General features: G+C 42.9%; 1 protein-coding gene across 2 annotated transcripts in view; it reads left to right on the forward strand.

The window, feature by feature from the left end:
* MYRFL (myelin regulatory factor like) overlaps positions 1-13,569 on the forward strand; it is a 689,165-nt gene that overhangs the window by 333,802 nt on the left and 341,794 nt on the right. For both annotated transcript variants that reach the window (XR_011202270.1, XM_069228327.1), the window contains exons 6-7: positions 3,802-3,949; positions 6,453-6,648. Coding sequence is in view for 1 of the 2 variants with exons in the window: in XM_069228327.1 (XP_069084428.1) it covers positions 3,802-3,949; positions 6,453-6,648 (344 nt within the window). In the remaining variant the exon portion in view is untranslated. The remainder of the gene's footprint in view (positions 1-3,801; positions 3,950-6,452; positions 6,649-13,569) is intronic.

The raw sequence follows: 13,569 nt of genomic DNA on the forward strand, positions 1-13,569 counted from the left end.
TAAAGTGACGGATATACCACCAGCCGTATTACGAGTTCCATAGGATATAATGGACTCGTAATACGGCTGGTGGTAAATCCGTCACTTTTCCGTCACTTTTGGGACGGATTAACACCTCCTCCAAAGTTAGAATAACCCCCTTTGTGAATAATTGCATTTTTGAAAGAGGCTATTTTTGTTATTGCTTTGCTCAGAAATAAAAAGGACTGGAAAGTGATAAACCAAAGCTGCTTTGATTTTTGATTTTGTTTGATTTTTAATTTTTAATTCATATTTTGGTCTGGAATTAAATAACTCATGGAGTCAAATTGCTATAGAAGTAGTAAGAGTAAATACATATGTATAGGTTTAGCAGTAGTGACGTATCATGATTATATTATTGTTTACAGGTTTAAGTTTGCCCACAGCAAAGGATCCAGATCAAATTGCTCCCACACTTATTTCAAAGTTATCAAATCCCTTTGCAGATCAAAATTCATTTCACACAGATGATAAGTGTTTATACACTGATAGTTCTAAAGGTGATCAACTGTGTATTATACATTGTATGAGTGGAATTTAGAGACTGTTACATGTTCACACAGCTGCTATTATCAGCTAGTGAAGGAATTACATGTCACAGTCTACTCTTAACCTATGGAATTTCCTGTAGTCCGTTATTAACACTGCTTTATCAGCAGGAGTATTACAAATACTTTTATTCAAATTATGATTTAGGCCCTCATTATGACTTCGGTGGTCTTGCAAAAAGACCGCCGAAGCCGCGGGTGCCACAATACCGCTAGTGCTGGCGGTATTGGTGGCTCCCTATTTTGAAATTTCCACTGGGCCAGCAGAAAACTCACATCAACATTGCAGCTGGCTCATAATAGAGCCGGCGGCATTGTTGATGTGCAGCAGCACACGTCGCGCATTTCACTGCCCAAAATTTGTGCAGTGAAATGCGTGATGGAGCTGTGCCTGGGGGCCCCTGCACTGCCCATGCCAAGTGCATGGGCAGTGCAGGGGCCCCCAGGGGCACCCCGAGTCCCCCTTATCATCAGCCTTTCCATGGCGGTGTTTACTGCCATGGACAGGCTGGTGGTTGGGGATTATGACCGCCTGGCGGTCAGTGGAGGGCCGGTGGTATGGCCGTGGCTAATGCGCCACAATCATTATGCACTGGCGGAACACCGCCAGCCTGTTGGCGGTGTTACTGCCAGTGTACCGCCGCCCACCAGGGTCGTAATGACCCCCTTAGTGTTTTCAATTGCCTCGGTCATGAAACATTTAAGTAGCATTGCAAAGGCGAAGAACATTGATTATGAGGGAGGTTTATTTGATCCTACATTGACATTTGGACAGAATATGCACACAAGAATAATTAACTTCCCTTCTTAGTCCTGTAGAAAATAAATTCATTGGACAAGTTGAGGAAAGAAGGACAGCTATGAAAACCAAAATAGAAAAATTTGTAGTTTTGCAGAATTGGGAAAAAGATACAGGACATTCCTTGGCTTGAAATCAAGGATTCCTGGCTATACATGAGGGAAGCTACTCATATATAGGCCGAAATTGAAGACTGACACACATTTTGTAGGTAGTAGTGAGCATAGACACGCATTTGTGTTTAAAAGTGTTTGGACCTTTATGTTGAATGGTCAAGACCTCGCCATACCAGTTGTTTATCTCATATTTGGGAAAAATTCCTATTACAGGCTGCTGAAAGACCGGTATGGTACATGTTACCAGGGAGTATTCTTTCCAAATATTTATCATGTGGAACAGTTATTGCTCCAGTTTGGAGTGAGAAATCAAACTCCATAGTCAAAAGAGAAGCAAGTGCTTCAGAAGTTACAGGAGATATTTTTGTGCCATATTCCATCAGTAGATGTGATCTTGAATGACATCAATATATGGAAGTTCTCAGCAATAGTAGATACGTTATCTACAGACACCGCAGGTGCCATATTGTTAGTGTAAATGGTAACTGTGAGATCAATGTTTTTGCAAAATCATCTTGCTTTAGACATATTACTTGCGAAGGAAAGTGGAGTTTGAAAAATGCTACATGCGCAACAGTGTTTCACTTACATCCCTCACAACAGTAAGGAGATAAGAAAGTACATTTCAGACATGACTTTCTTGAAAAGAGACCTGAAAGAGCTGACAACAACAGATGCATGTGAATCTATAGGAAATGGTTTTGAAATTTGTGACTGTATAAAGTAATGTTGATTTCTTTCCTAACATGAACTTTCTTTTAAGTTATGTTACTCATGAGAAGCTTATCTAGTTGGTAATAGATTCTGTTGTTTAAGTGTACAGAAAATGTAGCGTAGTGTCCTTGACGGAAGAACAGTGTGAAACATGGACTGGTTTCATTTACAATTGTTTCAAATGTGCATGGAGTCACACAGATGGAAGATGTTCCCATGACAGACTTGGGAAAGAATTGGACTGTTTCAATTTGAAGTCATATGATTATTGCCCATTGGATGATGCCCATTCAACATGACATGAACTGATACCTTTGACAAATCAGAATGCTTTGTGAATTATAAAATTTTGATGGACATTTGAATTTTGAAGCAGTCCCGAGCAGACCTTTGTAGTCTCCAGTTGCCATCCTGATGCTTTCTGATCCTGATGCTTTGCTGATGAAGATTTCCTGAATACTATACCCTTGGAGAGGTATATCCCTCTCAACCATTGCCCTTTTGAAATTCCCTTTAGGTTTAGCAATCCTTGTAGATTGTTCCCTTTCAGAAGACTCTTGACTGAGCTTCTGAGATGCTGACACTTCCCCTTTTTTTATTTTTTGCCAAAGCTAGTCACCTGCAGTCTGAGGTTTTTTCAAAAATATTTTTGTCCTTTTTATGCTTTTTGTATTCTGCCCACATGTGTTCTTCCTCACACATGCATTTCCCTAATTTGGTTAGCTGTAGGGCTGGCCTGTGCCCAGCTAAAGATTATTGACTCTACTAAATCTGAATTGACCAATGATTGTTACCTGTGAGCAACGTATTATCTTAGTGTCTCAGATATTTTTATTGATATTATGCATTATCCTTCTTGAATGTTTAGTTTTATTAATGATAGATTGCCTGAATGTATTTCAACACCTTGGGCAATGCTTGGTGATTATGTACCTTTACAATTTGGTTTTGTGCATTGTCTACATGACTTTCAACTTGTGTTTGTAATATATTTAGTAACTTTATTCTGATTGGAGTTTTTCTTTTGTGGCCACATTGGTTCCAGTGTTTAAATTGTTTGGGGTGGTATTGCAATTCGGTTGATGGTTCTACCACACTACTTAATGGGTCCAAAGATTCATTCACCTCAAAGAGCACTGATTCCTGCAAAGGATGAAAATGCTACAAACACCTTTTTTTACATCATTTTATCTTATTCTTCCAACTTTGTCTCAAGAGTTCATCATTGACTTCATTAGAACAAAGTTCATGCTTTTGTCAGCACACATAGGGGAAAGAGAAGAAGTGTGCAGGCAGAGCAGGAGCATGCTTCTCAAGCTAATCATTGCATATTTTCCTCAGTAGGCAGTGAGGCAAGCTGATCTATGTAGTACAGGTCCCTTTGTTCTATAGAACTTTACAAATTACTTCTCTCTATTTCAACTCTATATCACAATACAACACATGACACACTACTTTACTGATGCAAAATATTCATATGTGTAATGAAGGTAATGGCAAAGTTACTAAGGAAGTTATAAGCAAGTATGTGAATATTTCAAATGTGTAAAGTGGTAAAGGATGTTAATGGCTTTTCATTAAATTGGCTCTTGTTCTTTTGCAGTGACCCAAGACCGTGCTGCAGATACATGTGGATATGACAGCGATGGGCAGAGTGCTACCTATATGGACAAATGCTACCAGTTAATAACCTGGCAGCCATACCAAGCTGCACACTGGAACAGTATATTTAACAGCAATTATGAGAAACTGTAAGTGCTTTAGTCAATAATTACCTTTCTTGTATCTTAGAGTCACTTCTTTTGTCTATATTGACTAACAATTAAAAATCAAAACTTGGTCAGGCCAAAGGAACACTGAAAACACTGCAAAATATAAAGAAGAGTGAGTGATAGTTTCTAATCTTGAGCTCATTCTCTAATAAGTAAGTTAATAGGTTTAAATATTGCATACAATATCTGTTTATGAAGAACTGTGAAACAAGGGTGTTTTTTCTTCAGAGTAATCTTTCCTACCAACATTTTTTTAAAATAGCCTAAATTTACATTTATTCTGATGTTTGGAGATATTTCAAAATGCGCAGATTCCTATGGACATTTTTTCCTTTTATATAAATAAGATATTCAGTCATATAAAGCCAATGGCAGTGGAAGACGTCTATTGACACTGCTGCATAAAATATCCAAACTGAATCTGTGTAAAACATTAACAAAAATTACATTTATTAGAATATAATCGTAACAGTACATCTATATTGTTCAAATCCAATTCATTATCAGGTGAACATGTCCATTTTAGGTCATAAAATTATTCAGCACGAAGAGAAAGAAGAATATTGTAATCCATACTTTAATGAAGACCCCAATACAAGGAGAGTTGATGCTTCAAGTGTTTAGCGGAAAGCTCCCCAGCCATGCAGTCCTCAGTTCAGCATCCTCAGTTCATATGACAAACCACTGAACATTTAATAGGCTGTCATGTAAGCAGGCAGCTGAAATGTTGGTGATATAGAAGCAGGAGCATACAAAATACCCTCCTCAAATAAATATTTTAACTCTATTACTGCTCCAACATATTCAAGAATAAGCTTCAACCTGTTAAGCATTATTACGTACAATAAAACAAAATTACATACATTTATTCAGGTGCTGATACCTGAACAAAATTCCAAGGGTACAAGTTACAATACATAATCCTCCAAACTATTAGACTCTCTTTTCTTTTTTCTAGAATGCCTACTCTTTCCAGTATTTACTGGCTCCATATTTGAAGGTGTGCTTTTTCTTCTCCCTTTACAGGTTTCCCCCAGTTGTCTTAGGTCTGACAACTTCAGGTATCCTATCTGTTCCATCATCAATAGTTACAGCTGGCCTGATTTAGAGTTTGGTGGGCTAGTACGCCATCACAAACGTTATGGATTTGCCATCTGCCTTATTATAAGTGCCATAGCATTTAATTAACTTGTATATAAAGTGGATAGAATATCCATCACATTTGTGACACCTGTCTGCCAAACTCTTAATCAAGACCTGCGTTTTTCCCACCTTAAAGACTTGCACTAGTTCTCAATCAAAAGAAATTCCTTTGATGGCAAAGTTGTTTATTATCTTAACTAATTGACCACCCTTGATATGTACTCATCCTGCTTGTTCTTGATTCTTTTTTTTATTTTGTCTACATCAATGATACCAGACATAGCACCATTACCAACAAAGTGACTAGGCAGTAAATGGAGGATTTAGAGGTATCTCTCTGTTTGTATAAAAGATGTGAGATTGATCCTTTTCAGGTGTCTGGATCATGGAAGTGTTAAGAAAAGACCAAAGTATACAGTTTAACCAAGTTTCCCGAAATGGAATAACAGTCTTAGAAAGAGCTGTAGGAATAACATTTGCCCTAGGGGTGTTTTGACAAAATACAGAACAAACTGTGAAACGCAAAAAATTTGAGAACTGGGCATTGCATTTTGGATGCCACAAAAAAATTCACCAGCCGTTTTGTAGAGGCAGTAAAGAAGAAAACATACATCTGGCCACAAAAGAGAAATCTCCCATACCTATTTAATTAAACTCCTTTATGTGGTGTAATGTATTGATTTCCATAATTATATAAAACATAAGTATAAATAAAATCATGTTTGTAAGATATATATCTGTAATAATAATACAGCATTATGCACTATGATAGAGGTTTCTTGAACATGACTGTGATTGAGTTGTCTTTCCTATGAGATTGAATCCCTGTGAGTTTGCTAGTCTTTTCAACTAATACATAGTAACACCGTCTTCTAACTCATGAACCATCTTGAGAATGAAAGTAGATACCAGTGGAGACGCCGAGTCTAATCCATTTTGGGGGGTTATTTCTTCCAAAGTGAATATGCAGTGAAAATAATGAACCTCACTAAAACTTTCAAAATATGAAAATCTACAAGGTCCACATAAAGGTGGGACTCCATAAACGTGGAAGCACACAAGGTTGAGAGATTATACATGGAGTAGGTGGTGCGGACACTGTTGTTTTTTTTACTGATCTGTTTAGAAAATAGGTGATGGAAAGTAAAGTAAATAATTATTAATGCATGTAAGTAAAATCCTTTGATGAACTCCACAGAAATGCATGACTGTACATAAAAGAAAGATTTGTCAACTTTAATCAAATTAATATGAAATATCATATTGTTTTAAAACATGTGAGCTGATATGCAAACATGATCTCCATATATTCTCCATATTCTCTCTTTTCTTTCTTCAGGCCAACTGTTGGGTACCAGGTTGCTACAGACAAAGGCTTTAATTTTTCTACACTTGATGATGCATTTGTATGCCAGAAAAAGAATCATTTCCAGATCACGGTACATGTCAGGATGATTGGAATTCCAGAATATGTAAAAACACAGCTAGGGCTCAATGCCCTTGAGAAGTTTTACATGAAAGTCTACGGATTTAAAGTAAGTCTTTTCTGCAGTCTGTTACTTCAGACTACCCTTTGCAGTCATTTGAGCTTCTCAGAATATAGCGCTGCTACATGGATAGGGCATGGGATTTGGGGTAATGTGCCCTTTTATCCCAAGGACCTTCCCACCTTGGCTCTGCGAACTGGGCCAAGATCAACTCTTGATGCACCTGACTCTCAGGCTAGTGAGGACGAGTAGTCACAGGTGTCTCAGGGGGCTAATGTGAGAGCTTAGCAACCCAATAAGTTGAATGGTCCTGCCCAATGTTCATCTTTTCAAGAAAGATAATACTTTGTATATATAATACTACAGACTACTAGTAAAGAAATCAAATCAGCCTCACTGTGTGCTACTTTGATAGGTGCTGTGCCAAAAGTTCTCCAAACTTCTATATATTCTTCCAGAAGGTCTTTGAAGGTTCCTCAGGAGTCCACAGCTCACCCCAAGGTTCCAGAAGCCGTGAGTTGCTCCTTAAGGGTTAGGACTCAAACTCCCAAAATGCACCTGGCTCAAACTCCAAAATGAACACTGGACAGTGGTCAGCTGGCCAGTTTCTTCAGGATTTGATGCATAGGACTCGGGTTAGTTATTTTTCACCTGTAGCAAACAGGGAGTCCCTTCTTGAACGAGTTGAAGCCTGGCAAAGTCTTTTTTGTGGTTAAGCCCAAGTGTGCAGCGGGTGTAGTCCTTTAGAGGGCAGTTTCCAGGTGCAGGCCAGGGGTCCAGCAGGACAGTCCTGAAGAAACTGACCAGCTGACCACTGTCCAGTGCTCATTTTGGAGTTTGAGCCAGGTGCATTCTATGAGTTGGAGTCCTAACCCTCAAGGAGCAACTCAGAGCTTCTGGAACCTTGGGGTGAGCTAAGCAGACAGTGAAAAGTGCAATGGGGCTGTCCATGTGGGTCCTTGCAGCCTGTCTCTACCAGCTTTTACATGGGAGTGGGGCCACCATGCAAAAGCTGGCGGAGAGTGGACTCATAATCCCCAGAGCGGCGCTGCATGCAGTGCTGCCCTGGCAGATTAGGACTGGTCGGCATCACCAGGCCCTCCTGTGGAGGGAAACTGGTGATGCCTGCAGTCCAACAGTGGTGCTTTCGCCATGGTCATAATGTGCCAGTCTGACCACTGCCAGAGTGGTGGGACAACCACTTTGGTGGCGGTCAGACCGCGACCGCGAGTCGACTCGTAATAAGTGCCTCTGTCTCCTAAGTTAAGCCTTGTTGCTCGTTGCCAAGCTACCAAGGGTTGAGCTAGGATTAATTTATTGAGACCTGACTGGACCTAGTGGGTGTTAGTGGCCTATTGCTAAGTGTAGATACTTACCTGTCCTTACCAATAATCCACTTTCCAACATTTGTGGTGCACAGTGCTGGGATCCAGTACTTGTGTTCAATATCACACTACCGTTTTAAGTAAAATGAATTAAAATCCTTTAAATTGTCCTAGTACAAAAACTGTTTTTGATTTTTAATTTGGACTAATTTCAAATATTGCATTTTTGTGATTTTTCAAATTATTGATTCCAATTTTTGCAAACTTGTTTTGTGTGACACACAACTAGGGAACCATAGAGCTTGATCTGGCTAGCCTACCCACAATGACAGTAGTCTAGTTTAAGGAGTTGTGTACTGAGAGGGACTTGCCTGCAGGAAGAATGTTTTGAATACATCTTTGACAGCCTGGGCTGAGGCCTCAGAGCTAGGCACAGAGGAAGCTCCAGGGGAGGAAGAAGTAGGTAATATTCCGGCTCCAACCACTCAGGGGAGGGAGGTCATCTGAAACTTAGTCAGGAAGAGGAAGACCGGTCCTCACTACACACAGTCACCAGAGCCATACCCAAAGCTAGTTGGTGAAGGTGGTCCCTTCAGAAGGAGATAACCTGTCTCTTAGAGAGAGAGAGCAGGATGCCCAGCAGGTATACATAGCTTTGGAGGCAGAGAAGCTGGCCCTGGAGATAAAAAGAGGCAAGGGAAGAGAAAAGAGATGGTGGCAGCGACAGAGTAGTTGAGATGTCCATGGGTGGGGGGCTTTGTCCCAGACTGCCCAAGGAGGTTGTTCCTGCTTATGTAGAGGGCGATGACATAGATAAATGGCTGAGAGCCTTTGAAAGGGCTCTCCAGATGAGAAGGGTTAAGGGGCTGTATTGGGGTTCACTCCTATGGGAGTTGGCCCGACATCTGGGAGGGATAGGCTCTTGATCCTACGTTGGGAGGAAACAGATTCCTACCTTAGTATGAAGAGGTGCTTAACCAAGAAGTTTGGGCTGACTCAGAGCAGTACAGGCTCACGTTCAGGGACACCCAGAACGTAGCTACCCAGTCTAGGGTTGATTTTGTGGACATCTCAGTTAAGGCACTCGAGGGCTGGATACAGGGTAACAAGGGAAGTACCTTTGAGGGCTTTTACAATTTGATTATGATGGAGCACCTTCTAATTAATTTTAACCAAGAGAAGCTATGCCAGTATCTAGTTGACTCTAAGTTGACTGACCTCAGAGAGCTGGGAGAGACAGCAGATGACTGGTCGAGAACCAGAGTTAACCAGAAACCCCCAGCAGGTTATCAGAAAAAGGGAGGACAAGATCCTTCTCAGGGGAAGAACCAAGAGAAAGATAATAAAAAGTCCAAGGAGTCCTCACAAGAGTCCCCAAAACCTTCTCAGGGTGGGGGAACCCCGAGCCATGCCACTTCTAAGGGGATCAGGGTACACAGAGGTTACCTTAGTGTCCGTGGGTGGGGTGCACATTGCAGCTGTGGGCAGCTTACCTCCCAGCATGGAGAGGTATAGGCAGAAGCCTAAAGTCAATGGTACTAAGGTGGAGGCTTTGAGAAATACAGGAGCCAGTGTGAGCCTGGAATGGGAAGGTGTTACAGGCCCTAAAATGGTAGTGGTAGCTCCTGCCCTCCCAGTAGAGTGTCTGCCGGGACATGATCTGAAAGCATCTGAGTGGCCAGAGGTGGAAAGAAGGGTCAATGCGCAGATGCTGGACCTCCCTGAATGGGTGTGTTCCGTGACCAGGTCACAGGCAGCATGACTGGGAAGTGCTGGACACTTGAACCCTGGAACAATGGGCCAAGGCTCCAAGAGAAAGGGCATTGGGTCTGGCTTGCCAACCCCACCAAGTACAGAGATTCAGGAGGAATCCAATCCTGAGGGGGAGGATCTGACCTCTGAGAGGGTGACCCCTTCACTGCAAGCTTTGCCTGAGTTGGCAGAATTGCAGGGGACAGGTGGGCCCATAATTGAAGAGTTGTGCCAGAGACAAAGAGAGTGTCCTGAGGCAGACTGCCTCCAGGCAAGAACAAGGGGATGTCAGTGGGTCCCACAAATTTTATTGGGATGATGGGTTCTCTACACTGAGACAAAGGACCCCAAACCCGGGGCAACCAGGAGAGTGGTGGTCTTCCAGAAGTATAGAGAATTCCTCTTAACTCTAAGCCATGATATTCCCTTTGGAACATTTGGGGCAGACTAAGACCTGGAATAGGCTGGTCAACCATATTTATAGGCCCTAGATGTCAGAAAAAGCCAAGGAATAATGCAGCTCCTGTGTCACCTGTCAGGCCAGTGGCAATACAGGGGTCAAGCTAAAGGCTCCCTTGATACCACTACCAGTGGATCGGACTCCCTTTGAGAGGGTGGGGATTGATATTATTCATCCCCTAGACCCACCAACTGCCTCAGAGAACAGGTACATTTTGGTGGTTGTTAACCATGTCACCAGGTATCCAGAGGCAATACCTCTTAGGACAGTAACTGCTCCCACAGTGGCTAGGGCCCTGCTTGGTGTGTTCACCAGAGTAGGATTCCTAACGGAGGTGGTCTCAGATAGGGGCACAAACTCTATGTCAGCCTATCTGAAAGTAATGTGGGATGAGTGTGGTGTTACCTATAAGTCCACTGCCCTCTATTATCCTCAGACCAATGATCTGGTGGAGAGATTTAACAAGACCCTGAAGGGCATGATAATAGGTTTGTCTGACAAACTCAGGAGGAGATGGGATGTTCCCCTCCCATGCCTGTTGTTCGCATACAGGGAGGTGCCACAAAAGGGAGTTAGATTCATCCCCTTTGAGTTACTGTTTGGGTACCCTACAGGAGGCCCATTGAGTTTGGTGAGAGAGTCTTGGGAGAAGTTTCCCAAAGAGTCCAAGCAGAATGTGCATGATTATGTGCTGGGCCTTCGTTCACTCATGGCTGAGTACATGTAGAAGGCAAGCAGCAACCTGGAGGCCAGACAAGAACTCATAAATCTCTAGCATGACCAGAAGGCTACTATTCCTGAGTATCACCCAGGTCAGCTGGTGTGGGTTTTGAAGCCTTTGGCTCCTAGGGCACTTGAGGCCAAATGGACTGGGCCCTATCCAGTTTTGAAGAAGAAGGGTGAGGTCACCTACCTGGTAGACGTTGGCCCTCTCAGGTATCCTCATAGGATCATGCATGTGAACAGACTGAAACCCTATCAGGATTGGGCAGACATGACCATGCTTATCGTCACAGATGAGGGAAAGGAGGAGGAGAGGGAACCTCTGCCATTCCTCCTATCCAACAGTGCACAAGATGGGTCAGTGGAGGGAGTGGTACTCTCTCCCAAATTGACAGCCCAGCAGCAGAAAGACTATAGACACGTTTTGGAGCAGTTTGAGGGACCCTAACCCCTGGACTCACCAATTGGTGTGTCCATGACATTGACACTGGTGACACTTTACCTGTCAAGAATAAGTTGTACAGATAGTCTGACCAGGTCAAGGCCAACATCAAAGTTGAGGTGGCTAAGATGTTGGAGGTAAAGGTAGTTGAACCATCTGATAGTTCCTGGGCCACTCCAGTGGTACTTGTACCCAAACACAGTCCCCAAGGTGGGAAAAAGAGCTAAGATTATGTGTAGACTACAGAGGTCTACATGCAGTCACTAAGACTGATGCTCACCCCCATACCTAGAGCTGATGAGCTCATTGAAAGGGGGTGGTCTGCTAAGTTCCTGAGTATATTTCAACTGACCTCAGGATACTGGCAGATTGTCCTAAGTCCGGAGTTAAGGAGAGGTCAGCATTTTCCAATGCAGAGGGCCACTGTCAGTTCAAGGTGATGCCCTTTGGCTTGAAATATTCTGCTTCCATCTTCCAATGGCTGATGAACAGAGTCTTGTATGGGTTGGCATCTTTCAGGGCAACTTATCTGGATGATAGAGCTACAATCATTTCCACCTGGGGGATCACCTGGTCCACTTGAAGAAAGTGCTTCAGGCCCTGCTCCAAGCAGGCCTGACTATCAAGTGCCAGATAGGGCAAAGTTTAGTAGTGTACCTGGGCCACCTTGTTGGTGGAGGTCACGTATAGCCCCTCCAGCTCAAGATCCACACTATCCTGGATTAGAAGGCTCCTAAAACATAGACTCAGGTCAGGGCCTTTCTTGGCCTGACTGGGTATTAGAGGAAGTTTGTTAAGAATTATGGGATCATTGTGGCCCCTCTGACAAACCTTACCTCAAAGAAACAGTCCCAGAAGTTCATTTGGACCCCAGAGTGCCAGAAAGCCTTTGACACTTTGAAAAAGGCTATTTGTTCAGCACCAGTTCTACTGACCTCTGACTTCAGCAACAAGTTTATAGTGCAAACAGATGCTTCAGAGGAAGGGATTGGGGCAGTGTTAGCACAAGAAATTAAGAGGGCCACGATCAGCCAGTTGCCTTCATCAGCGGGCGACTACTCCCCAGAGAGAGAGAAAGAAGAGGGCCATTGAGAGGGAGGCCTTTGCTGTGTTCTGGTCCCTGAAGAAGTTGAGGCCATACCTGTTTGGCACTCACTTCCATGTTCAAACTGACCACAGACCTTCAGATGGCTCATGCAGATGACGGGGAGAACCCAAAACTGTTAAGGTGATCCATTTCCCTACAGGGGATGGGCTTCGCTGTGGAACATAGACCTGGGAGTGCCCATGCCAATGCGGATGACCTTTCCAGGATTTTCCACTTAGCTCATGAGTACTACAAGGGTGTAGGTTAGTACCAATCGCCTTTCATGTGGGGGGTGGGTGAGAGTGTAGGAAAGTCCTTCTTTTTGCTATGGTCACCTCCAAACCTTTTGGACAGATACTGGTGGTACTGACTCTTGGCTGTGCCGTGGGTACCGCTTACCAGTCCCTGGGCCAGTGCTCTGTGTAAAGTCGATATGCAAATTAGGCTAATTATAATTAGTACATTTTACTCCAGTATTGGTCACCAGCAGAATTTGTACCAGACTTTTCCACCTTTGCTAAAGACAGTTTCTGTCTGAAAATGTTTTAATATGACCCACTCTCCAGGCTTGAGGTCATGCCCCGGAATCTGCAGAGGTTCCGGCAAGGCTTCCTTCACCTGCTGGTGAAAGCGTTGTACTTGCTTAGTGAGAGAAATACAATAGTCTCATAGCAATTCATTAGACAAATGCAATGTTGTAGCATGTTGGGGAGACCCCCAGGCAGACATCCGGTGCGAAGTAATGATTTCATGGGGGCTCAGTTTGTTGAACTAGGTGTACTGCACATACTCATGAGTGCCACAGCAGACCATCCACCTATGTCGGGGTTGTTTCAGCGCATATTTTCACAATTTTGGCTTTCAGTATGCCGTTTTGTTTGTTCAATGCGTCCGCTGCTTGTGGATGACATACAATGAAACTTCAGCTTGATGGCTAAGGCTTTGGTCACCCAGTTCATTACTTTGCTCAAAAAATGAGGGCCATTGTTGGACGATAATATTTTTGGCAGTCCGAACCTTGGAAATGGTTCCTTCTACAAGTTCTATGCAACATAAGTCATGCATGTTTGACATACAGCTTCAGCATGTTTGCGAACATTCTTGTTGTACCTAAACTGTAAGAAATATTTCGAAGTACTGCATCAGACAATCATATTCTTCTCCCAGGTCCCATCCAAAT

Source organism: Pleurodeles waltl, chromosome 4_1 (genome assembly GCF_031143425.1).
Source record: "Pleurodeles waltl isolate 20211129_DDA chromosome 4_1, aPleWal1.hap1.20221129, whole genome shotgun sequence".
In the NCBI taxonomy this organism is placed as follows: domain Eukaryota; kingdom Metazoa; phylum Chordata; class Amphibia; order Caudata; family Salamandridae; genus Pleurodeles; species Pleurodeles waltl.